General features: G+C 40.8%; 2 protein-coding genes and 1 pseudogene across 3 annotated transcripts in view; all 3 read right to left on the bottom strand.

Annotated features, from left to right (window-relative positions):
• The window catches only part of RanBPM (Ran-binding protein M), a 250,198-nt gene that overhangs the window by 194,428 nt on the left and 28,356 nt on the right, over positions 1-27,414 (bottom strand). The window lies entirely within an intron of this gene.
• Positions 16-9,056, bottom strand: LOC137498578 (uncharacterized). Its single transcript, XM_068226442.1, has 3 exons — positions 8,925-9,056; positions 2,072-2,376; positions 16-922 (listed from the first exon to the last, which is right to left on the bottom strand). The coding sequence occupies exons 1-3, from the start codon at positions 9,054-9,056 to the stop codon at positions 16-18; spliced, it is 1,344 nt and encodes a 447-aa protein (XP_068082543.1).
• On the bottom strand, positions 9,451-18,045 carry LOC137498577 (craniofacial development protein 2-like; annotated as a pseudogene).

The raw sequence follows: 27,414 nt of genomic DNA, 5'->3' as shown, positions 1-27,414 counted from the left end.
CGTTATCGACATCTTTCATATGTGTTCTTGCCACGGTACTGAACCAGCTTCTGAGCAGAAATAATCTTTTAACTTATCCCTTATGCAGAAAGCCTCTCTGGTCGAATTCCCACCACGAGGGGGCAAGTTTTGGAGCTGTGGATTGACAAACTCTTGGTTTGTGGAATCACTTGTTTCATTTATAAGCGTGAAAACACTGTCGTCATACTTTCTAATGAAATTGTGTAGCACACAAGTCGCTAGTATTATGTTATCAACGCTTTCCGGCTTTGATTGAATTCGTCTGTTGTAAATTCGAAATTTCTGGGTTAGAATACCGAAAGTGTTTTCAACTACCCTCCGAGCACGACTGAGTCGATAGCTGAATATTCGCTTTGTTCTGTCCAATTGTTGGCCTGGATACGGTCTCATAATATATGACTTTAAAGGGAATGCCTCGTCACCCACTATTACATGTGGTATTTCAATGGACGAACCTGGCAATTGTGTATATCCAGGAACTGATAAGGCACCTTGTTCAAAAGCTTTCCCAATATTCGAATGAGCCCAGACACCTCCATCGCTGTTCTTACCGTACGATCCAATGTCGACAGCAATGAAGTTATAGTTGGCATCTACAAGTGCTAATAAAACAACTGAAAATGTTTTCTTATAATTGAAATACTGGGAGCCACTGTTCGGCGGAGCCTGAATGACGACGTGTTTACCATCAACTGATCCCAAACAGTTCGGAAAATTCCAGCGTTCTTGGAAGTCTTTCACTGTGGCTTTCCACATTTCTTCTGTTGGATGAGGCATTACGTCATGTATCAGTGCTCTTATTATAGCTTCGCAAGTTTCTTTCACAATCTTGTGTACAGTGGAATGCCCAAGACGATAGCTGTAAGATATTGTTTTAAATGAATCTCCGGTTGCGAGGAATCTGAAACAAATACAAAAATACCTAATTTTATGAATTCACAATAAACTTATCATTATGAGTAAACACCAACGATTAAATACTTAATTATTAATTAAATTCCTACCTAATTTCAAAAGAGTAAAGGCCTAAATAATTTATTTATTTTTCCAGGTGAAAGGTGCAAAGCAAGGTGGAACAATCTAAGAGATAATTATAAGAAGTGGCTGAAAAAACTGAGAACTAAAAGTGGGGAGGCAGCAAAAACTGTAAAACGCTACAGATTTGCGGATCAATTAAGTTTCTTGGATAAATACTTCAATGAAAGAGAAACTAAGGGAAACATCAATCTGTCCGCAGATGACGATTTTGAAAGTGAAGACGAGGAAGAACATGATACTTCAAATACAGCAGAACCACCGCAATCCAAGCAGCAGCCTGTACCTCACGATGTAAACAACAAGGGTATATCTACAGGAAACATCAGTGATAAAACTGACTCCTCAACGTTTTCAACCCCTCGAAGGTATTGTAAGAAAAGGAAGCTACAGGATGAACCAACAGCATCGTCGATACTGATGAAATACATCATCGAAAAAAATTCTGCGCAGGGCTCAGCTATATCTAACCGGGCCAATGAACATCTACAACACCCCGTTGATGCCTTTTTATTTGGAATTTCGCCTATGTTGAAGTCACTGTCTCCATACTACTTGAGTTTAGCTAAATCAGAAATTTTCGCAACCGCACATAAATATGAAATGATGATGTTGACAGAGCAAAGTACCAGCTCGACAACAGCATCTGGTGAGAGGGCATTTCAACCCTTAGAGGCACTACCAGAAAATGCGACTACAGATACTCTCAGTTCTTCATCGTGTTCAACAGTCAACAACAATGAAGATAACCTACAACTTTATTGGCAGAAGTTTGGTGAAAAATCAACTCAGTAACATGACAGTTATTTCAACATCCAAAAACACTAATGATTTCAATTTTTTCCCTGCTGTTTTAAATACATATTTCTTAAATTCTTCCTCGTAAAGTTCACGGTATGATGTTTTACAAAATATTGTATTTTTGTTCATTTATGCTACTACAAAATTGTTGTCATGAACACGAATGTACTTACTTCATTTTCATTTTATTTTAATATTACTTAAGTCTACTTACCGCAGGCATACAGCCAGTCTTTCCATCGGTGTAATTGCAGGTCTCCAAAACGTGTCCTTTCTTGTAATTAAAGGCTCTACCTTCTTAAACAACTCACTGAATGTATTTCTGCTCATTCTGAAATATCCGTGAAATTTTACTTCGTCGTCCTTCAAGCACTTATATAGAGTAGAAAACTCTCCTTCCTTATCCCTGCGTTTCCATATAGGATGAACCCACTGTTTCTTCCTCTCTTTCTCCTCTTCATCCAAGATTATAGCTATCATTAACAGTTCATCATCACTAAGAAAACTCATCATGGAACACTTGATTGCTGACTTATAACTGCACGGAACTGAAGTGTGAGAACAGACGTGAAATATTCATGTCGGAAAGGACGGATACGGAAACGGAGAGCGCCGTCACGTCCCGGAGATGTGTGAATCGACCTTAATAGGAACAGCTCATCGAGAGAACGTTCTAGGAGCCATTGTAGGAAATAAAAATAATTTTAATAATAATAATAATAATAATAATAATAATAATAATGAAGGTCGGGAAACTTTTTTTTGCTAGTTGTTTTACGTCGCACCGACACAGATAAGTCTTACGGCGACGATGGGACAGGAAAGGGCTAGGAGTGGGAAGGAAGCGGCCGTGGCCTTAATTAAGGTACAGCCCCAGCATTTGCCTGGTGTGAAAATGGGAAACCACGGAAAATCATCTTCAGGGCTGCCGATAATGGGATTCGAACCTACTATCTCCCGGATGCAAGCTCACAGCCGCGTGCCTCTACGCGCACGGCCAACTCGCCCGGTCGGGAAACTTTAACGAGTTGTTGAGAAAAATTGAGCGATCATTGTGATAGTAAATTTTGATGAATTGACGATATGGGACCACTAGGGTGCATATCAGTCATAATGATTATAATGAATCACAGTGATTATACTGAGTGACTGTGGTGATAGTGATTTATGATGGTATGAAAAGATTTAGGGACTAATAATAGTTCTTGTTCTTTGCTCAACAACTGATACGAATAATGCACGACTTAATCACTATTTGATTTTCTCGAGGCTCTTAAACGCATATTTCTAATGATGGTGATGATTATTCATCGAGATAAAAATTTTGTCATCCTATTTCATCTTATAAATACAGTCATGAGGAGTTCTCATTATGGTCAGGTAATGTTGTAAGGATCTTCAACCGAATTCAAGAGGAAGAGAAGGTTACAATAAATTAATAATAATAATAATAATAATAATAAACTAGTATAGTTCTATTGTGTGATAAATCTACTTATAAACAGTTGATAGAATTATGTTATTTCGTGACATTTACCCACATCATTCCAGGAATGCTTATCTTTTGTGTATTTGATGTGATTGATGATGCATTGATATTATTGTTGTTGATTCCACATAGTGTTGCGTGATACTCTATCCATCCATAGAATACTAGTTAGTTAGGAAACGTTATTAAGAATTCTAAAGGAATACCGTCGAGCGAAGTCTACGAGAGAGGGGAAGTTCAAAGGATTTTTCAAAATTTTTAAACATTGTAAAGACGTTTCTCGAAGTGGTAAAGAGTTTTTGAAATTTATGACGACGATCTCAAACATTGTAAGGAGTTTTCCAAAAGTGATTTGTACAGAACTTACTGAGAATAAGCTAAATAATTTCATGATGGTGATAAACGATTTAGAAAGGATTTTTCACAAGTGTGGTGAAGTAAATCTTTAACAATTTTTTAATAAGTAAATGCAATTTCGATAGTGAAGTTTCTCAAAGAGGTATTAAAGTAATTTACCTGAGGATTTTCTAAACCTGTGTTGCAATTGAAAATGATAGCATTGCTAATCACATGATTAATTCAATGTTGCAGAGTAAAATGTTGGAGGGAGTTTCATTGAAGAAGTAATGGAATCAAATGAAACCGAGAAGCATGCAAGGACTCAGTCATTTTATTTGTTCACAAGCAATAATGAATTGAATTATTTTGGTGAAATATTGTTTTTTTTTTTAATTTTGCATTTGTCCAGGCTGAGTTTTCATTATATTTTAATAAACATTGTTGTTATTTTGTCCTGATTTTCATTCAACATCATGTCTCCTATCCAGTCACCAATGGCCCTGTAAAAACAAATGTTCTGTCGGTCGGTCCCGTAAAAGCAAGTTGGCCCTGCGAACAGTCCACCCTTTGGGACCCTCGCTCCGCCGACTGAGCGACCCCGGAGAAGGGGACAATATCGACTGGAGATTTTAAAGCCCTGAAGCTCGACCTTGGCTTACGCCGATAGTTTCGATGTCCACTCATTGTTGCATATGTAAAGGGAGTACTGTACTAGGAACTGATTTTTAAAATGAGTTCAATTTACTAGTCGAAATCAAGAAAAGAAGACTGATTAACGACATAACCAAAATTTGTATTTCAGGTGAGTTTATGACTAGTTCAGTATGTAATTTCGGAATCCTTTCAACAATATCTTGGCAGCGAAGTGACTCATAATATTAAGCTTTACATTACGACTAAAGGATCGCCAATTTTCTCTAGACTTAGGCAGCAAGATCCACACTGCCTAGCTCAGGCAAAAAAGGATTTGTAATTCATGCTAGATACCATCATCCGACCCTCAAAATAAGAATGGCAATCCACTGCACATGGTAAGTAAATTTTAAAAAATGGTTCCTTGCGATCAGGTGGGAAATACAAACGTTTTGAATGACAGGACTGTTCCAGACATACCCCATTCCTAGGTTAGACGACTTTCAACAACGTTTAGGAGGTGAAAAAATATTTTCTAAAACAGACTTATTCAATGCTTCTTGTTCAGAACCCAGCAGCTGAAGAAGTTGAATTAAAAATTACCAGAATGATCGTCTTTGAATTATTTTAACTTAATGTGACGAGTTCTGTGTTGGATAATACTCCGCCAATTTCTTAGCCCGTCGAAGCCTTTGGAGACGGAAGGCTCTCGGTTCAACAGTTCTCGTTCTTTCTGCAAAGCTTGAGACTTCCAGCGTCGTAGTGGCCAATGGCAGTAACAACAACAGGGTCTAACCATTGCGCGCCTGACTCGCTTCTGTCTGGTTGTCGGTAATAGGCAGAGAGCGAGCCTTACTTGGTAATGTGCGCGCGCGATTGGAGATGGCTAACATGCCCCGCCACCCCTAGCTGCACATTAGAATGGCGGATGCAACAGCTTTCCACGCCGCAGTATTATAAGAAATAAATGGATTAATATTCTACAATTTCGCTAAATGATTCACTTAACATTACACATTTAAGCAGAAGAGCAAATATACCTAAGACGACATTGTGTACTATTCATAGAAATGGGAGCAATTAATACGTAAAAAGAGCTATCGTTCCATGTACTCCCCTGCATTTATAAACCAACAAATTCCCCAATGATATAGTTTTAAATTACGTAATCATTCATCAGATATAACTAAGATTCACAGGATTCGTTATCACCTTTACGTTGAAACTTCCACTGTCTGTTAAAATGAATATACACTCTTCGTCGTGGGCGGTATCGCAGGTTCATGTACAGCATGTAGAGGTTGTCGGCTTTTTGAAAAACACTACAGTCAGCGATGGGAAGAATAAAGTAATTGGGCTCAATTACAGATACCTGGGAAATATTTCACTTCATTACAATTATTTTCAACAAGTAATCAATAAAATTACAATTGCTTTACAGAAAGCGAGTCTAACGGAAATCATTGATTTTTTTGCATGGGGCTAAATAATACAAAAGTTAGCAAGGAAGATATATTACTTTATTTAGCGCTTTTTTTTTGTTTGCATGGAGACATTAAGTGGCTATTAGTAGGTGAGACTAAACACGATACCTTGGTATTTTATAAATTATATTTTCCCATCATTTTTATTTTGTTTAACTTTAAACTTTCAGATAATTGGCCACTTCTTTGCAAATACATTGATTAGTGCTTAAAATTCTCATTGTTAATCCTCGACGCCTTGCAAGAGGGAGAATGCATATCTTTGCATTTACTAAAAAGGCACCCTACGGGAGTACTTGAAAGAATACCTGTGCTTAATTTTAAGTATATCGTTGGAATAAGAACGTCGTTTTTAAAAGTACTGGAGAGGTTAGAAAGAACCTCATCGAAAACTGGTAAAGCTACCGGTTCTGCTGTAGTAACACTGAAAAAGTTATCTTCATCGTCATTTATTCCCCCCCCCCCCCGTTTCTGCTTTTGTGCGATGTATATCCTATTAATAGAATGTAACAATTACTATTTATTTCAAGAAATACATTAAAAGTAAAAATTATATTTTGTAAAATGTATCAATTACAAGTAAAAATTACTAGGAATGAAACGGTTTCAATTAATTCGATTAATTTTACTCATTTACTTACCGACTCTGACTACAGTATTCATCACCAACGTGACTGAAGTATCCCTACTCAATCCTAGGTGATCAGTCTCCATAAGCAGATAAATACAGACCAGTCGCTGAACAGAAATATACGTGGCATGGAATTTAATTCTGCATTTAAAAGTCGAGAATAATAGTACAGAATATAATTTATTGTCATTAAACAGTCTACACTGTAATAGACAAAATCCATCAATACATAAAGAACTGTTCTTAAAAATTAATGAATATACACGGTTTCATTATACAGCTAAATTGACAATAGGCCCCCTTTCCATAGAATATAACACAAATTTTTGTCAATCATTTTTCATTCCCTTCGAATATATTCTGTACTAAATACAGGGTTATTACAAATTTTTGAAGCGATTTCATAAATCCACTATAGCTCTATGCATTGGCATATGGTCACGAAACTCAACAGTTATGTAGAAAATGTCAAAAAGTTTTGGTCTGCTGAAGTCGCACTACATATTTCTGCCACGAGAGCGCAGCAGCAGTGAGCAGTGAGACAAGAGCCGCGAAAGCGTTTGCTGTGCTTGAAATGCACTCACATCAGTCTGTCATAACAGTGCAACGACTTCAGGGCGAAGTACCACAAAGATCCACCAACTACTAACTCCATTTGGCGATGGTATGTGCAGTTTAAAGCGTCAGCATGCCTCTGTAAGGGGAAATCAACGGGTCGGCCTGCAGTAATTGAAGAAACAGTTGATCGCATGCGGGCAAGTTCCACGCGAAGCCCACGGATGATGATAATGCTTGTTGTTTAAAGGGGCCTAACATCGAGGTCATCGGCCCCTAATGGTACAAAATGAAATAACAAAAAGTACAAATTCATCCACTGACCAAAATAAAATAAAAAATGTCATGAAGAATGAATGGATGGAATGACCCCAACAAAAAAAAAACAGTGGATCAGACTCAAAAAAAGGTCGTAAATAATAGTATTACTGACCAAGGGACCACTTATAAAGCACAATGATGCTTGATGTCTAAAGGGGTGCAAAATCCATGTCCAAGGCCCCACAGAATGGTACATGTCGCGAGTAAAGTAGAACCATGGTATTTGTCATGTTGGGGTACTAATCAAAAGTAGCGAAGACTCACGGTGTTCCACACAAGATGGTACTACTCACAAGTATTGTAGTTCGTACAGGGAACGCAGACCTATGGTGTTTTTCACACAATGGCGCCACTCACAGCCAACGCAAACCGATGAGGCTCCTCACCTAGGTGTACTAATCACGGGCGCCGGTATTCCCGTGGTGTTCCTCACATAGTGGGCACCAATCACAGGCAACGCAGACCGACGGTGTCTCTCATATAGCGGTACAACACACAGGCTACGCCCAGACCCGCGGTGTTGCTCACATGGGTACGACGCACGGGTACTGGAAACCCCCAGGCCAGCCTCTTTACTGCTACGAATCACAAACCTATTTCGTACCTAATTTAGTGGTACTACTCGCAAGTACAGGCAACTCATGGTGTTCCCCGCATGATGGTACGAATCAAAAGTAGTTTCATGGTTCTAATTCAATCATCCCTTGGTCGCCACTTTTAGTCGCCTCTTACGACAGGCAGGGGATACCGCGGGTGTGTTCTACATGTGCGTCCCCCACCCGCAGGGGGTAGTGTTTGGTCCGCGAGAGGTATTTTATTTCCCTCAAGTCCGCCGGCAAGCCGGTTAGGACCCCCTATCCGCCACCTGGGACGCGCCACGTGGAAGTATCACCTCTCTCCCTGCTCCGCCAACGTAGTATGTTCGTGGGAAGCCCACGGAAGTCGACGGAAAGAGCAAGCAGAGAGATGAACATACCACAGCCGACCGTTTGGAAAATCTTACGGAAACGACTAAAGCAGAAGCCTAACTGCTTACAACTGCTACAAGCCCTGACTCCCGATGACAAAGTCAAACGCCTTGAATTTTCGGCGCAGTTGCAACAGTGTGTGGAAGAGGATGAGTTTTTTTTTTTTTGCTAGGGGTTTTACGTCGCACCGACACAGATAGGTCTTATGGCGACGATGGGATAGGAATGGCCTAGGAGTTGGAAGGAAGCTGCCGTGGCCTTAATTACGGTACAGCCCCAGCATTTTCCTGGTGTGAAAATGGGAAACCATGGAAAACCATCTTCAGGGCTGCCGATAGTGGGATTCGAACCTACTATCTCCCGGATGCAAGCTCACAGCCGCGCGCCTCTACGCGCACGGCCAACTCGCCCGGTAGAGGATGAGTTTAGTACGAAACTTGTCTTCAGTGATGAAGCAACATTTTTTGTTAATGGTACAGTGAACAGACACAGTGTGCGAATCTGGGGGAGGGGGGGTGGAGAATCCTCACGCTATCGTGCAGCACATTCGAAATTCACCGAATGTGAATGTGTTTTGTGCAGTCTCGCGGTTTAAAGTGCAAGGCCCCCTTTTCTTCAGCGAAAAACCCGTTACAAGACACGTGTACCTGGACATGCTGAAAAATTGGCTCATGCCGCAACTGGAGGACAGCGTGGACTTCATTTTCCAACTGGATGGTGCTCCACACCACTTCCATGGTGATGTTCGTCAATTCTAAACCGGAGGTTGCCAAACCCATGGATCGGTCGAGGTGGAGCTGATGAACAGCAATTCATATCATGGCCTCCACGCTTCCCTGACCTAACCCCATGCGATTTCTTTGTGTGGGGTTGCGTGAAAGACTCTGTGTTTATACGTCCTCTCCCAACAAACCTGCCAGAACTGCGAGCTCACATCAACCGAGCTTTCGAATCCATTGATAGGGACATGCCGCGCCGAGTGTGGGACGAAATTGATTATAAGCTTCATGTCTGCAGAATCACTAAAGGGGCACATATCGAACATTTGTAAATGTAAAAAAAAACTGAGTTTTTCTATGTTTGTGGAAAGCCTTGTGACAATGTGTCAAATAATAAAGTTATCGTAGAGCTTTGGAATCGCTCAAATAATTTTTAATAACCCTGTATTTTCTGCTATACCTACAAGTAAAACACACACACATCCTTACTGATTTATATGCAAGTATTTTTCTTCAAATTCTGTATACCGGTACTGTAACTGCTGTTTATCATCAGCCAGCTTTTTACAGTCTTTTGAAAGATTTCACCGACATATCTCTTAATTCCAATGGGAGTTTTTTTAAATGGTATCATACCTGTGTAATTATGATATTTTTCCGTGTTAATGAATCTAACATGAGTGTCTATATAACTTCTAGTAATACGTTGATGTACATCCTTCTAGAATGGGTAATTTAGCAGGTTGTATTTTATGTCCATTATGCATTGGTAAGTACATATTGAGGGAAGAGTAATTATTCTGTTATTGGAAAATGGCCCTACACGATTTCTTGTCTGAAATTCCCTGTAATCGACGCCATAAGACCTATCTGCGTCGGTGCGACGTAAAGCAACTAGCGAGAAAAAATCCCTGTATGCACCCGGTTGCTTTCTTCTGCCATATAAAAACATCTTGAGCCCTCATGGAATTCCCCCAGATTATTGTTCCATACTGTAGATATGAAGAAAAAAAATCATAGTAAGCAGATGTTATTTGAAGTTTGGTAACATTTCTTTTTTTTCACTTTTCGCAATAAAAATAACATTTGGGACAGTTTCTTACACAGTTGTGCATGAACATTCCAGCTCAATTTTGAGTCTGAATGAAATCCTAACATTTTCACTGATTTGTTGCTGTCCTTCCTAGTAGTATTGCTTAGATGAAAGAAAATGTCTTCAATTTTCTTGCTATTTAAGACAACTTTATTCCCTTTTAACCATGCCAATGACTCAAACTCTCCCTGTTTTGATTAACTACATTTTCTAATCCTTTATGTGCTGTTATGAGAGTAATACCAGGAATATCGGGAATACCGGTAGGAAATCTACGTACTACGGAGTTGATACCATATACGGTACTTAAAAGTTGGGGAAAGTAAACTACTCTAGGTTCCATGGTTGTGTAATGCGTATTCTCCAGGAATGTAGAAATTCAACGATATTTTTGTAGCAATCTGCTTTACGTCGCACTGACACAGATAGGTCTTATGGCGACGATGGGATAGGAAAGGGCTAGGAGTGGTAAGGAAGCGATCGTGGCCTTAAGGTACAGCCCTAGAATTCACCTGGTGTGAAAATGGGAAACTACGGAAAACTATCATCAGAGCTGCCGACAGTGGGGTTAGAACCCACTATCTCCCGAATGCAAACCGATAGCTACGTGACCCAAACCGCACAGCCACCTGCTTGGCCATGAAGATTTATGAGAGCTAATGAAGGAAACAGCATTTTGTGACCAAGAATATTTCGTAAGCAAGAGGATGACTCATCTCTCCCCAACATCGTTCAGAATTATGTCAAATTCTACAGTACAGAACGGGCTGCCTAGCTGAGGTGGTAAAGGCGCGTATATTCACCCGAAAGGACGAGGGTTCGATTCCCCGTCAGAAAGTCGCCAAATCTAAGAAACAAGATTTCCACTTCTGGAGCGGAACATGCCCTGGCGTTCACTCAGCCTACACAAAAATGAGTTACAGGTTAATTCCTGGGAGTAAAGTAGTCCGAGCACAGAGCTAACGACTCTATCCCACAGTCGAACGTATGATATTTACCCGAAGAAAATCAACTAACGAAACTCATCAGCCGCTGCAGCACTCTCATTACTTATGCTGTCAATACTATAAAATCTATCACTGAAACCCTAAACTCGAACTGTCCCCACTGTGACCGCAGTTTATCTAGTGTTCGTGGGCTAAAAGTACAAGTAAATAATAGTACATTATGCAATAAGCCTATAATGGCAATAATTAAGACACGAGTATGTTTATAAAACGACCGAAGCGAGTTTTAAAATTTCCATACGAGAGTCTTAATTACCATTATAGGCGAGTTTCATACGACTGTTTATGCTCGACGATAATTGGATGCCGTTATGCATCACTAGACCAAGCGCCAAAAGTTGGTTGCGAGATAATCGCGTTTAAATTTGGTTCTATGTGTAAATTCGAGCGAACATAATTTTGCTAAATATGGTATTACTGGTGTTGCAGGATAATAGATTGTACTTTCTCACCAAATTTCAACATTTTTATATTCGCACTACATAGATTTTCTTGAAGAAATGGCGCTTAGTCTACTGATGCAAACTAAGGTTTTTCTCAAGTGCGAATAATGTATCACGATGCTACACAAATAACCCCCAACTGTTGAGTATCTACTGAGTAAAACTTCAAAAAATATAACGTGGCGGCAGCCATGTTTAAAAACTGAATCTCCTACTGTCTGGAAAGGCCCGCTAAGTGCTTGATCCACCACGAGCCGCGCCACAACTCCGGTACATTATTCAAGTTTTAGATCGAGAAATTCTAGAAGGGAAGCTATTCTCTAAATTCGTTGCTATAACGACTTACTGATTTGAGGAATTTCAACTTATCTGAGTCAAATACTTTGGTAAGACATGAGCCATTGTAGTCTGTACAATTTTTGAATGGATTTTCCTTCACGATAGGCCTATTATATTCTGAGAGTACAGTATTGACGTGATATTTTTAAGCCTTGTTTTGTTTTGTTTTGCTTGAGACAGAAAATGTGATTAAAGATATTTTCTGCCATAAATACGCACAAATCACTGGACAGGTAATACGATTGTTGCTCTCAGTTCATTCAGTCTCAAAATCAGGATCTCCATTAAACCTATCTACGTCATCCACGATGTCAGAATCTGCTTGAAGATTCTGGTAACATTGTTTGGCATCTGCAGGTATTAGGTGCATCAGCGAACCAAAGTCTCTTAGTTTGGCTTCAGAGATAATACGTTTTCCTTTTGGCCAAAAAGGTATTAATGCCTGGTGAAGGGGAACTCTACTTTCCCGTGTTCGTCCCTGTCTTGACTTATTTAGATTTACTTCCTGAGATTCACCATCAAATTCTAGAGAATGATTCTCAGACGCAACCTTCTTAGCAAGCTGCATTAGTAGCATTGTCCTTTTCCTTACTTTTGGAAGTACCGGTATATACTTGATACATCGCTGAAGTTCGTCACTTGATAACCCACTCACTGAATCACCACGTAAAAACGTCAGCACTATCGAAAACGCGGGCTCCCTCGCTGTCATCCGCGCGCAATGTGAGGAATGTGGCGCTTGGTCCAATGATGCAAACTGGAACGGCATAGTCTACTGATGCAATACACATTTTTACTGATTCCCGCCTTGTCGCTTAGGTTTTCTGTTTACTAACAACTAACGGCCTCTTGTAATGCATTGGGGAATTTTTTATAAATAGTTCAAGCCTTCCTCTACAAGATGGTGCTAAAATCTCAATTTTCGCCAAATGGCGCTTAGTCTACTGATGCATAACGTCACCCAATTATAACTCTGTTTTTTTAAATATTCATAAATTTCTGTCGAGATGTCGTTTGACAGTTGAGTTTAAGGAACAGGCGCAGAGATGCGCTGAGTTATTGATTTTCCGTGACTGGATCAGAGACCTTCACAATGCCATATGTTTTCAAACCTTTGATAGGCGGTTATCATAACCCAGCTTTATTTCAAATACAAATTGTTTATTGTACAGTTGGTGAAGTGAATTTGCGGGAATGTAGTACCGTGTGGTTGTGGAATATTGGACTTTTTTTTTTTTTTTGCTAGGGGCTTTACGTCGCACCGACACAGATAGGTCTTATGGCGACGATGGGATAGGAAAGGCCTAGGAGTTGGAAGGAAGTGGCCGTGGCCTTAATTAAGGTACAGCCCCAGCATTTGCCTGGTGTGAAAATGGGAAACCACGGAAAACCATTTTCAGGGCTGCCGATAGTGGGATTCGAACCTACTATCTCCCGGATGCAAGCTCACAGCCGCACGCCTCTACGCGCACGGCCAACTCGCCCGGTAATATTGGACGTAGAAGGTGCATTGATGTTAATATGTGTGTCCGACATGTTTGATTTTGCTGTCCTTACCTAATTGGTCAAACAGTTGCATCACTGATTGATGAAAGTGAGGAGCCTGGCAGAAGTAAAAGCAATGTCAAGACTCAGGTAAGGGCCCCGTGGTCGTCAACCCACGCTCCCAATTTGAGAGCCCCTGTTAGTCGTCTCTTACGACAGGCAGGGGATACCGTGGGTGTATTCGTCTGCGTCTCCCACGCACAGGGAGTAGCGCGGAATGAGGCCAGTAATTATTATCAGCGAGGTAATTATTATTAATGAGACCAATATACCGCTGAAATATGTATATTACCGTTCTGTTCTATTCGAACATTGACATTCTACTCTATTCGTGCTTCTCGAAAGGTTCTGCTCCTAGATAACCAGCAAAAGCTATCATAAAAGCGGTGAACGTGACGAAATACTCTGTGAATAGCAGGAAGAGATTCCTCCAGCTTGGAACGAGTGTATACGTGCAGTATAGTAATGCAATGCGTATACCACGTTTATTAGTAAGAAAAATATGCAACGCTTATACAGAGGTTATTCTATGTATAACTATACAAGTGTTAAACAATTGCATAAAACTTTTCATTAGTAAGACTGAAATACTGTAGCGTACTCACAAGAAGATTCCTCAGCACTTAATAAATATGACGATTTTTGAAATGAGAAAACTGTTAGTACAACTGACAAGATATTTTCGTTGGTATGTCCGAAACAAAAATCCTGAATGTTACTTTTTTAATTGTATAATAACTTGACAAGGAGTTTCTCCGCAACTTTTAAACCAACACCACCTAGATATATATATCTGTCATATATCTAGGTGGTGGTGGTTAAACACGCAGGTGTTTTAAGAGAGACAGCCAGTCCTAGAGCCTGGGTAAAGTGTGAAGGTAAGCTGCTTTGAGAATTATATCTTAACACACACCAATACAGTGGGCAATACGGTTAGGTGCAGTACAGTCAACGATGTCAATATCCATACATACATTGGCGGAAAACACTTAGTGTTTCCTATGAACACTTTTACTTTAAGCCTACATCCTTTTTTTTAACCGTGCTTTAATTTTTATGTTCATGCAACTGTCCCTTAGGAAGGTAAGAAACAGACTCTTCCATCCTACGTCGTAACGTCCTTGTGAAATACAGCTACTAATTTTTCCCGTTATCTGTATCTTATTTGGACCCGAAGAGCGCTGTACCCCTCAAGCACGGTCCGTCGTGTTCTTGCGAAGTACTGTACGCCTTAACCACCGAGCGAGTGATTGCGCGGTTTGGGTCACGTAGCCGTCAACTTGCATTCGGGAGATGGTGGGTTCGAACCCCACTCTCGGCAGCCCTGAAAATGGTTTTCCGTGGTTTCCCCATTTTCAGGTCAGACAAATGCCGGGGCTGTACCTTAATTAATGCCACGGTCGCTTCCTTCCCACTCCTAGCCGTTTCCTAACCCATCGTCGCCATAAAAACTATATATGTCAGTGCGACGTAAAGCAAACCGTGTACGCCTACAGCACGAAAATAGTCTGTACGCATCGACCACGCATACATGCGCTCGCTACAGCAGTGCCTAGAAGGACTGATCCCCAGAATAATTAGACCGGCTTGGTATTTGTTACTGACTTGTGCATGATACATTGTTGTTGTTTGAGTCATCAGTTCATAGACTGGTTTGATGCAGCTCTCCATGCCACCCTATCCTGTGCTAACCTTTTCATTTCAACGTAACTATTGCATCCTACATCTGCTCTAGTCTGCTTGTCATATTCATACCTTGGTCTACCCCTACCGTACTTACCACCTACACTTCCTTCAAAAACCAACTGAACAAGTCCTGGATGGCTTAAGATGTGTCCTATCATTCTATCTCCTCTTCTCGTCAAATTTAGCCAAATCGATCTCCTCTCCCCAATTCGATTCAGTATCTCTTAATTCGTGATTCGATCTATCCATCTCACCTTCAGCATTCTTCTGTAACACCACATTTCAAAAGCTTCTATTCTCTTTCTTTCTGAGCTAGTTATCGTCCATGTTTCACTTCCATGCAGTGCCACGCTCCACACGAAAGTCTTCAAAAACACCTTTCTAATTCCTATATCAATGTTTGAAGTAAGCAAATTTCTTTTCTTAAGAAAGCTCTTCCTTGCTTGTGCTAGTCTGCATTTTATGTCCTTACTTCTGCCATCGTCAGTTATTTTACTACCCAAGTAACAATATTCATCTACTTCCTTTAACCCTGACAGTAACACGTCTATAAATATCGCTTTAGTTACACCACACGTTTCGAAGACGTGTCACTCAAAGCCTATTATTTAAAGTTACATTAAAGTTACCAGATGGAATGAACAAGGAATAGAGGTGGTGGAGGGGATAACTTTCCCATCCTCAAGAGGAATAGATGGCATTCATTCGCATAACACGTCAGAAAAACGTATGGTGTTACTGTCAGGGTTAAGACTTCATTTCCTAATCTAATATTTCCTGCATCACCTCCTTTCGTTCGACTGCAATACATTACTTTTGTTTTGGACTTATTTATTTTCATCTTGTACTCATTACCCAAGACTTCGTCCATACCATTCAGCAGCTTCTCAAGATCGTCTGCAGTCTCAGATAAAATAACAATATCATCGGCAAATCTCAAGGTTTTGATTTCCTCTCCTTGGATTGTGAAACCCTTTCCAAATTCCTCTTTGATTTCCTTTACTGCCTGTTCTATGTAAACATTGAAAAGGATGGGGGACAAACTGCAGCCTCGCCTCACTCCTTTCTGGATCGCTGCTTCTTTTTCAAAGCCCTCAATTCTTATCACTGCAGACTGATTTTTATACAGATTGTAGATAATTCTTCGTTCTCGGTATCTGATCCCAATCATCTTCAGAATCTTAAATAGCTTGGTCCAATCAACATTATCGAATGCTTTTTCTAGATCTACGAATGCCATGTACGTGGGCTTGTCCTTGATTCGATCCCGTAAGATCAGACTAAAGTCAGGATTGCTTCACATGTTCCTACATTTCTTCTGAAGCCAAATTGATCTCCCAACTAAGCTTCAAGTTGTTTTTCCATTCTTCTGTAAACAATACGTGTTAAAATTTTGCAGGCATGAGATACTAAACTAATGGTGCGATAGTTTTCACACCTGTCAGCACCGGCTTTCTTGGGAATAGGTATAACAATATTCTGCCGTAAATCGGATGGGACTTCTCCTGTCTCATACATCTTACGCACTAAGTGGAATAACCTTGCCATGCTGGTTTCTCCTAAGGCAGTCAGTAATCAGAGGGAATGTCATCAATTCCAGGTGCCTTGTTCCTATTTAGGTCACTCACAGCTCTGTCAAACTCTGACCTCAAAATTGGGTCTCCCATTTCATCAGCATCAACAGCCTCTTCATGTTCCAGAACCGAATTATCTACACCTTTACCTTGATACAACTGTTGGATATGCCCCTGCCATCTTTCTGCTTTGCCTTCTTTCCCTAGAAGTGGCTTTCCACCTGAGCTCTTAATATTCATACACCTAGATTTCCTTTCTCCAAAGTTTTCCTTGATTTTCCTGTATGCAGCATCTACCTTCCCCAGGACCATACAACCTTCGACATACTTGTACTTCTTCAGCCGTTCTTCCTTAGCTACCTTGCACTTTCTATCCACATCATTCTTTAATCGCCTGTATTCTTTTCTGCCCTCTTCATTTCTAGCATTCTTGTATTATCGTCGTTCATTTATCAGGTCTAGTATCTCCTGAGTTATCCACTGATTCTTAGTTGATCTTTTCTTCCTTCCTAACATTTCTTCAGCAGCCCTACAGACTTCATTTTTCATGACTATCAATTCTTGCTCTATTGTGTTTCCTTCAGCCTTTTCATTTAGTCCTTGTGCAACATGTTCCTTGAAACAATCCCTCACACTCTTTTCTTTCAACTTGTCTAGATCCCATCTTTGTGCATTCTTTCCTTTCTTCAATTTCTTCAGCTTCAGATGGCATTTCATGACCAACAAGTTGTGGTCAGAGTCCACGTCCGCTCCTGGGAAAGTTTTGCAATCCAACACCTGATTTCTGAATCTCTGCCTAATCATAAGGAAGTCTATTTGATACCTTCCAGTGTCTCCAGGTCTCATCCATGTATACAGCCGTCGTTTGTGGTGTTTGAACCAAGTATTGGCAAGGACTAAATTATGATCAGTGCAGAATTCAACCAGCCGAATTCCTCTATCGTTCCTTTGACCCAATCCAAATTCGCCTACTGTATTACCTCCTCTTCTTTGGCCTACCACTGCATTCCAGTCTCCCATCACAATTAGATTCTCGTCACCTTTTACATATTGTATTAATTCTTCTATCTCTTCATATATTCTTTCGATTTCCTCATCATCCGCTGAACTAGTAGGCATATAGACCTGCACTATTGTGGTGGGCATTGGTTTGGTGTCTATCTTGACGACAATAATTCTTTCACTATGCTGGTCGTAGTAGCTTACCCGCTGCCCTATTTTCTTATTCGTTATTAAACCAACTCCTGCATTTCCCCTGTTTGATTCTGTGTTGATAATTCGGTAGTCGCCTGACCAAAAATCCTGTTCTTCCTGCCAACGTACTTCACTTATACCAACTACATGTAACTTTAGTCTATCCATCTCCCTTTTCAGATTCTCTAACCTACCACAACGATTCAAACTTCTAACATTCCACGCTCCGACTCGCAGAATGTCAATATCCATCTTCCTGATGAATGCCCCCTCTCGTGTAGTCCCCCCCGGAAATCCGAATGGGGGACTAGTTTACCTCCGGAATATTTTACCCGGGAGGAAGCCATCATCAGTACATCATTCATACAGATAGAGCTGCATGTCCTCGGGAATTAGTTATGGCTGTAGTTTCCCGTTGCTTTCAGCCGTGTAGCGGTATCAACACAGCTGAGTCATGTTGAGTATTATTACAAGGCCGTACCAGTCAATCATCTAGACTGCCGCCCTTGCAACAACCGATGAACCATTCGTTAGTCTGGTCTCTCAACAGATACCCATCCGATATGGTTGCACCTGCGGCTCGGCTATCTGCTTCATTGGGACACGCAAGCCTCCCCACCGCGGCAAGGTCACATAGTTCGCAGGGGAGGCATGATACATATTGCTAACTAAAATTACCTGGATTTTTCCAGCCCACATTATTGCATCTGCGATACACAAAACGCCAGGTTTTACATGTAGGCATCTTTCTATTTCCACCTACGTGATTTTTCCCTGGACCTTACTACCTGATTCCACCGCTATGATACCTCATCTCTGCCTGGTAACATGCTGAGCATGGAGACAGGCCAATAAATTGCAGTATTATCAAAACATCAAGTCGTGAAGCACAATTCAAAACATCCCACTACCGAGTAAATCTCTTGCACACGAGGAATATGTTTTTCCACTGAAAAGAAAAAAAGCTCTGAATTCGCCACTCCTCTGCCGCCACCTCCCCACTTAATGTTTGCATCTCAAAGGGATTTGTAATGAAGACGCATAATACGTGGAGGAGAAAATGCATTTCAATTAACTCCGAAATTAATGTCGTCATCCATCTAACGGTATCTTGCCCCAGGGGCTCGTAACTTGCGAGCGTGGGTTGGAGTCCTGAAGGTATTTTTAAAAGTAGGAAAGATCACAATATGTAGATAAATTTGGAATTCAAGAGAACAAATTGGGGCAAATATTCGTTTATAGGTAGGGGAGTTAGGGATTGGAATAATTTACCAAGGGAGATGTTCAATAAATTTCCAAATTCTTTGGAATCATTTAAGAAAAGGCTAGGAAAACAACAGATAGGGAATCTGTCACTTGGGCGACTGCCCTAAATGCAGAGCAGTGTTAACTGAGTTACTGGAATCGAATTGCTCCCACTTACTCGTGACAGGCTCCTCACTTTCATCTATCATATTCGAACACTTTGGTCAACTCTTGCTCTAGGCCTAGAGTGTTTTTCATGCTCGCGCCCTTCGTGGCCATTGTCTTTCAATGGCCGATTGTTTCATTGTTTTAAGTGTCGGACCCCTTCGATTTTTCCCTCTGATTAGTGTTAATAGAGGATGGTTACCCAGTTGTACTTCCTCTTGGAACAATGATCACCACCACTGCCTCACGCTATCTATGCAGGAGTGGGGCGTCAGAGACGAGCGAGATTTTACTTGCTGCTCAGGCAGTCGTATTTCGAATAGTAGCCAATGTATTTTGCGGGATTTTTTAATTTAAATGTAACGTCCCTAAGAGCTGGGATTCCATGTAAAACATCATATTCTGAGGGTATGACCACATCATTAATCACGTAAGCCTACTTGCTTCCCTGTTAGTGCCCGGCGAATTGGCAAGAACAGAATTCAGATTTCTAATCAGCGCTGTAGAATGTATCACAGACCAGAACGGAGATCAAGTGTAAGTGTGGCTAATTACCAACATAATTCGTTAATATGCAGTACAACGAATGTATTCCTTACCACCGAAACTAGCTTACGAACTTCGCCAGTGGTAAAATACTGTACGATGTACTCCTGTAAGTGCATGTAGCAAGAACATGTCCTACTAACCCTTTCGAACAAGAAAGCGTGTCAAGGACGTGAGGCAACGAAGGAACACCATGCTAAACTATCAGCACGCGCGAACTGCAACGCAATTCCCGAGCCGGATGCTCTATTCTTGGCAAAGATTCGGGGGAGGAGAAAAAATTCACGTTTCCGTGAACGAGTGCTTGACCGTCGTCATATTCTGCGCATAAAGCCAAGTTACGGTGTGTATGAACTCCAACAGACGTTCTAGCATGAAGAATGACCACGCTAGACTGGTAGGTCTCTCCAGATGGCAGATATAAATGAACTCGGAATATTTCATCGTTTTCCTTGACAATGCACAGTACGTTGTATGGAGTAAACAGTCATTACATGCTATATAGCAGTACTTATCGCCTTAATCGAAAGAAATGACAGGGCTGCGTTAATTAACACATTATAACCGAAATCTGAAAAGAAGGAACAGCTTGTTAGGTGCTTTCCTCCTCTGATCGAATCTCGGTACAATCGTTTGGCAACTAAGAATGCTAAAATGCAATAGACCCATTTCATTCGATTTCCTGGCTCGTTAAGAACTTTCCAGGGGAAATCTCCGTCCTCCAGCATCTCTTTCAGTCCGACTGTTGGTGCAGAGATATGAAATATATTATTATTATTATTATTATTATTATTATTTAGTCGTCATTCCATATACTAGTTTGATGCAGCTTTCCATCCCAGCCTATTCTGTGCTAAACTTTTCATTTGTACGTAATTACTACATCCTACATCTACTCCAATCTGTTTCATATTCTGCCTTTCTTACCGCGTACACTTCACTCAAAAACCATCTGAATAAGTCCTAGGTGTCTTAAGATGTGTCCTATCATTCTATATCTTCCGGCCAAATTTGGCTAAATCGTTCTCTCTCGAATTCAATTTATCTTCATTTGTGATTCGATTTACCCATCTCATCTTCAGCATCCTGAAACACCACATTTCAAAAGCTTATATTCTCTTTCTTTCTAAGCTAGTTACCGGCCATGTTTCACTTCCATACAACGCCACGCTCAAGAAGAAATTCTTGAAAAACATCTTTATAATTCCTATATCAATGCTGAAAGTGAGGAAATGTCTTTTCTTAAGAAAGACTTTCCTTGCTTGTTCTAGTCTGCATTTTATGTCCTTACTTCTGTCATTAGTTATTCTACTACCCAAGTAACAATATTCATCTACTTTAAGACTTACATTTCCTAATATAATAATATTATTAATAGTTATTATATATATTGGCAATTAGGCATATACCTATTTCAGCCAAAACAACCAAACCAAGAAACAAACCTAATTAGAAAGGAATACAATATGGAGTACATATCAATGAACAGAAACACTACTAATTAAAAAATATACAAAATGTAAAGAACATTAACAAAACTGGACAAATATAAAAAAACAAATATAAACATAAAAAAGATACCAAAAATATAATTTTTGTCGCCCTTACTTCTTACTGACTATACTGTTCCATAATTGCGGGTCAAAATTTGTATTATGTTCAAACATGGTTACAAAACCTAGTTATTACTACCCCATACTGAGATGACACTTCAGAGATTAATAATTTTCCGTAATTTATCATTTTTTTCCTACTCAATATCATTAAATTTAAACTGCTTATTTAATGTAAGGGTAAATGAACAATTTGGAGTCTTCCTCATCCAACATCGATTGTCCAAGACAGGAGAGACGAGGCTAGGTTCATCCTGAAATGTTAGCATGCATTTATTTATATATAGTTTAACTGCTCTAATATACAAATTTAACCATTTACTCGTGCTGATTCCACTGTTTTCAGTTTATTACTTGCCAAAGTAACAACAGCATGTACCATTCCCTCATTCACCAGTTTCATTTTCTTCTCCCATAACCTCTTTATAATTAATCTCGATCGTGAACCTGGGCCTTCTCCATTTCCTGTTCATTAATTTGGCAACTCTACAATATTCAGATTCTCTTTCCATTTTATTTATCTCTTCCGTTTCCATGCATTTCACCCGTAATGCTCTTGTACTTCTACACTGTCTCAAGAAATGTACATTTCCTAACTCCTCACAAAAACTGCCAACGGCCGTAGCCATGTTGAAACACCGGATCCCGTGAGATCTCCGAAGTTAAGCAACATTGGGCGTGGTCGAGAAGTGGATGGGTTGCCACGCGCTGTTGGTGGGGGTAAGGGAATGGAGGAGCGGAAAGGAACTGGCCACCTTACCGTACGTAAACTCCGGCTCAGGTACACCTCTGCGGAGGTTCGGACCTGCCTTCGGGCAGAACACACCCTTACCTTACCTCACAAAATAAACATGTACTCGCAACTTCTTTAAATGCCTTATTTTCGTAAACTACCATCAGTCACCATATCATTTCCCTGTATTCTCTTTTGGTTAATTCATCATGTATTATTCTCATACATGGACATATATTCATTAATTCCTCCAGAGTTCTCCTATTATTACCCCCAGCTCTTAGCATTTGTATTTCTATAATATCTACTATTCTCTGTGCCACTTGCCTACAGACTTTTCTTTCTTCTAAATTATTGCCCACCGAGCTCGATAGCTGCAGTCGCTTAAATGCGGCCAGTATCCAGTATTCGGGAGATAGTAGGTTCGAACCCCACTGTCGGCAGCCCTGAAAATGGTTTTCCGTGGTTTCCCATTTTCACACCAGGCAAATGCTGGGGCTGTACCTTAAGGCCACGGCCGCTTCCTTCCCACTCCTAGCCCTTTCCTGTCCCATCGTCGCCGTAAGACCTATCTGTGTCGGTGCGACGTAAAACTAGAAAAAAAAATTATTGCCCCAATAGTTCCCCGTCCCAATTCCTTCTAGTAATTCCTTTAGGTTTCTTCTTTTGCTAGTTGCTTTACGTCGCACCGACACAGATAAGTCTTATGGAGACGATGGGATAGGGAAAGGCTAGGACTGGGAAGAAAGCGACCGTGGCCTTTTCCTGCTGTGAAAATAGGAAACCGACAGTTGGGTTAGAATCCACTATCTTCCGGATGCAAGCTCACAGCTGCGCGCCCCTAACCGCACGGCCAACTCGCCCGGTAATTCCCTTAGGTTGCCCGCCAAGTACCCATCCTGGTACCTCATTTGGTGTCGGTAAGCTATATGTAGAATTTCTCCCCCTCTTCCTCTTCTTAACCTAAACCAATATTTTATTACTCTCTTAATCCACCTTTATATTGATGTCCGTACACAGTAATCTTGCTCCACTATTTGCTGTACATGTTGGTAAACATATAATTATTTTAATAAATCTACTAGTGACTGAATCAAGCATTAAGATTTCCTATTCTGTGCCCCATACTTCTGAACAGTATAACAGTTTTGGATTTAATCACAGCAGTGAAGACATTTTTTGCACCCTAAAATTTCTATTTACTAATACCTTGTCCTAATGTTGGCTGTTAACTGGCTTCTTGCCCCCTATCTTCGCGTTAAGATCTCCCATAATTATAATGTTCGCCTGATCATATGTATTTCACATTCGTCTAATTTCTGCCACTAAATTTTCAAAAAAATTCATTGCTCTACTACTTGAAGCCACTCACTTAAAAGCCGCCTGTACACATACGAACATGGTTCGGCGAACTTGGTCGTTTTAAAAGTTCACGAACCAAGATCGCTTGTGTTTTCTCACGAACCATGTTCGTGGCGAACATGGATTTTTGTCGAGTTGGAAAACTTGGTTCGTGGAGTTGCAGGCGACGAACCATATTCGCGCGTGTGTAGTGGAGGGTGCGAACACGGTCTTTCTGTCAACTGTACAAACCGGTTTTGCCGGCTGAGTTGGTAATATGAGACCAGGCATTGGCAGCGAGCGGTTGGTAAGTACAGTAGCCGGGATGGCAGACACTGCGTCCGACCTTCATGCAACCTAACTTCTTGTCAAATTTTATATAGTCTTTCAGAAGCTTTCCTTGTCTTTGGGAAGTGAAGTCAAGTAAATATAGTAACAAATATAAGCGAGAGGAGGCATTGCAAGACCTTCTGAGAATGATGCGTTAGAAGATACCCGAGGCAGATTTATCGTTTTCAACTGCAAGAGTTATTTCGTTGAAACAATGTTTCCGTAGGACAATTAGGAAAGTTAAAAAGACGAAAAGTAAAACGGGTTCGTCGCAAGAAAGTGTCCATGTACCAAAATTGTCCTACTTCGGTCTTCTTTCATTTCTCACCGACGAAGAGGAAATATGAAACTCGAAGTCCAACATTGATGTTCCAGTCACTGAGGAAGGAGAGCCATATGATGACAGCCAGTGCGAGGAAAGTCAACAACTGGAATTGCAGATAATCTGCTGCATTTAAATATTAGTTTTTATTAAACTGATTCCAACAAGGATTAAAAAATGAAATACATTTTTTATATTGTTCATTTTATACTGAGGATACCCTTCGGTCCTGCATTAAAATAACTCACATAACCCAATCTGCTCTGTTTTTTAACAGGTTTCTATATTCCACATCTGGCATTCGCAGAAAATTATTAAAAGTATTTTCCACTTTTGCCTTTGAGCATGTTTAAAGGATTTATATACGACCACTTGTCTCTTTCTCGTACTCAGTCCTTAAATCACGTGCTCCTTTTCGTACTCAACTCATCAAACACAATAACAGCAGCCGCAACTTTGAAAATGCTCATTTCCACGACAAGTCTGAGGCCGAGTTCGTCGTGCAGGATGAACGTGTGTGTAGCGAAACAGAAGCGAACTTGGTTCGCAAACCAAGTTCAGGAACCATGTTCGTATGTGTATAGGGGCGCTTGATTTACATCTGGAAGTATCCTCAGCTGCTCCACGCAGACCCGCTGTTGGCATCCGGCTCACTTAATCATTCTTCACACTAATTGACTTCACTGAAAGATCTGACGTAGACCGTTGAATCACATGCCCAGGATTATCAACACCAGCACTGCACGTAGACTCCGAAATCCCTTATGTCATCACTAGAGACGAGAATTATAGGCACTAAAGACAGTTAAAATTGGTAGGCATATAGGCTTTTAAATTAGCCAAAATAGGCACGTAAATAGGCACTAACGTGTAAAATAGGCAACAAAATAGGCATGAAAAAATTAATTTAATAACACACTCAATTACTATAAGAGGAATTTACAGCAAGCAACTTTTTAATGTTTTCCGGTCAAAATCTTGTTTTTCTGTCATGCAGAATGATTTTGTACTGAGGGAAAGATCTCTCAACATCACATGATGTGATCAGACAAAACTTCAGTGAAGTAACTTCATCTGGTTTTAGTTCAATTGCTTCATCTACCTCACTTCATAGCACCCTGGCTACTTTAACCATCACTTTCCATCCCGGATTCCGCTGCAGGACCCTATCGAACTTCTTGCTGACAGCGGCTACCTTCCCAGAGGTTCTGTCTAAACTTCCCCTTGACTTCTTCCACAATCCTAAATGACATGCCACTCTTCTTCAACTTGGTGATTGCTGCCGATAGCTTGTTGAAGTTTGTTCCCTCTGTGGGTTGGTGGTGATGGTGGTGGTGGTGGTGGTAAAATAACACCCACGGTATCGCCTGCCTGTCGTAAGAGGCGACTAAAATGAACCTCGGGAGCTCTCAACTTGGGGGAGCGTCAGTTGGCGACCACGTGGCCCTTAGCTGAGTCCTAGCATTACTTCCACTTACTTGTGCCAGGTTCCGCACTTTCATCTATCTTACCCGACCTTCCTTGGTCAACTCTTGTTCCTTCCCGACCCCGACGGTGTTATAGCACTCGAGGCCCTTCGTTGCCCATGCCTCCCTTTGGCCGATACCTTCATTTTTGAAGTGTCGGGCCCCTTCCATTTTCTCTCTCTGTTTAGTATTATATAGATGATGGTTGCCTAGTTGTACTTCCTCTTAAAACAATAATCACAACCACCACCACTGTTGAAGTCTGAAGGTGCTCCAGTTTATGCAGGGTTATATTAGCTCCCACCATTGCAGTGCATAGGTCTGAAGAAAATTGTTGTTAGTCGCTGTTCATAGTGGATTGGCGCAGAAAGGCTGCGTTGATATAGCTTTCTGTAATTGTGTCAGATGTATTGCAATATATCTATGCTGATCTATATGGGTTTTTTTTTTCACATATGATCTGAAAAATAATAAAATTTACTTGAATTACGATATTCCTGTATCTGCCCGACTCGTTGGCTGAATGGTCAGCGTACTGGCCTTCGGTTCAGAGGGGCCCGGGTTCGATTCCCGGCCGGGTCGGGGATTTTAACCTTAATTGGTTAATTCCAATGGCTCGGGGGCTGGGTGTGTGGCGTATTCAACATTAGAAATCATCCTATGTAGGGCCTTCATATTCATCTTCACAGACATGCAGGTCGCTAATAGGCCGTCTACTAGAAAAAGACTTGCACCAGGCCCCTCCGGAGGCCATACGCCATTATTATTATTATTATTATTATTATTATTATTATTATTATTATTTATTATTCCTATATCTTAAATTTCTACGGTTGGGCTAATTGGCAATAATGCTAAGTATATATCATGCATTTGTTTCATAAAGGAGACCTTCTTTTGCTATGTGCTTTACCGACACAGATAGGTCTTATGGCGACGATGGGATAGAAAGGCCTAGGAATGGGAAGGAAGCGGCCGTGGCCTTAATTACAGTACAGGTCCAGCATTTGCCTGTTGTGAAAATGGTAAACCACGGAAAACCATCTTCATGGTTGCCGACAGTAGGGTTCGAACCCACTATCTCCCGGATGCAAGCTCACAACCGCGCGCCCCCAACCGCACGGCCAACCTGCCTGGTAAAAAAAGACTATTAGAGATTATATTTCCAGAAGTACGAAACTTTAAAGTAAGAACAAGGGAATTCGTAATTTCCATGGAAATATGTCCTGAAAGAGTTTTCAGTTATAGTTTGGCAGTATCGTGTCCAGTTCAACGGGTGAAAAAATAATAAAAACGACGTGAAACGATACCTGAGTAACGTAGAGGAGGTACCCTTCCCTTATGCTTGCCAGGGACCCACCAAGCTGCCCCTAGCAGTATTCTTATTTATATAGAAAAATTAAAATGGAGGTACTATAAATCTCAGATTTGTGAACATTTTGTTGCTATTCGCCGGCTTTGGTCAGCCAGGTCAGCTGTCATGAAGACTATTTTCCGTTGCCTGCAATAGATCATCATATGTGCCCACAAGGCTGCCACCCTCGTTGAAAATTAGAAAAGCGCATAATTCGAAATTGTCGTGGCAGGCTTACTTTTTGTCACAATTTAGAAAGACTCTAGAGGGGATGCTAGAGGCTTATTGGCCGCTTTGCGGCCCTAACCTGGGAGCTTAGGCCCCCCCAAACACACTTTGCATGCGTCCAGCACAACGATTACTAACCGGACCTCACCAATCCAGACCAACGGTCTTTTCACTGGCCTGTTGTTGTAAAGATA

This window comes from Anabrus simplex, chromosome 2 (assembly GCF_040414725.1).
Source record: "Anabrus simplex isolate iqAnaSimp1 chromosome 2, ASM4041472v1, whole genome shotgun sequence".
NCBI lineage: Eukaryota > Metazoa > Arthropoda > Insecta > Orthoptera > Tettigoniidae > Anabrus > Anabrus simplex.
Note: the sequence above shows the minus strand (reverse complement) of the source record. Positions and strands in the feature narration are given on the sequence as shown.

Coding starts and splice junctions, on each gene's coding strand:
- LOC137498578 (XM_068226442.1), bottom strand. CDS start 9,056: ATGGGTTTGGCAACCTCCGGTTTAGAATTGACGAACATCACCATGGAA. Junction 2,377..8,924: donor CAATTTTTCAGCATGTCCAG/GTACACGTGTCT, acceptor TCAGCAATCAAG/TGTTCCATGATGAGTTTTCT. Junction 923..2,071: donor AGACTGGCTGTATGCCTGCG/GTAAGTAGACTT, acceptor TATTTGTTTCAG/ATTCCTCGCAACCGGAGATT.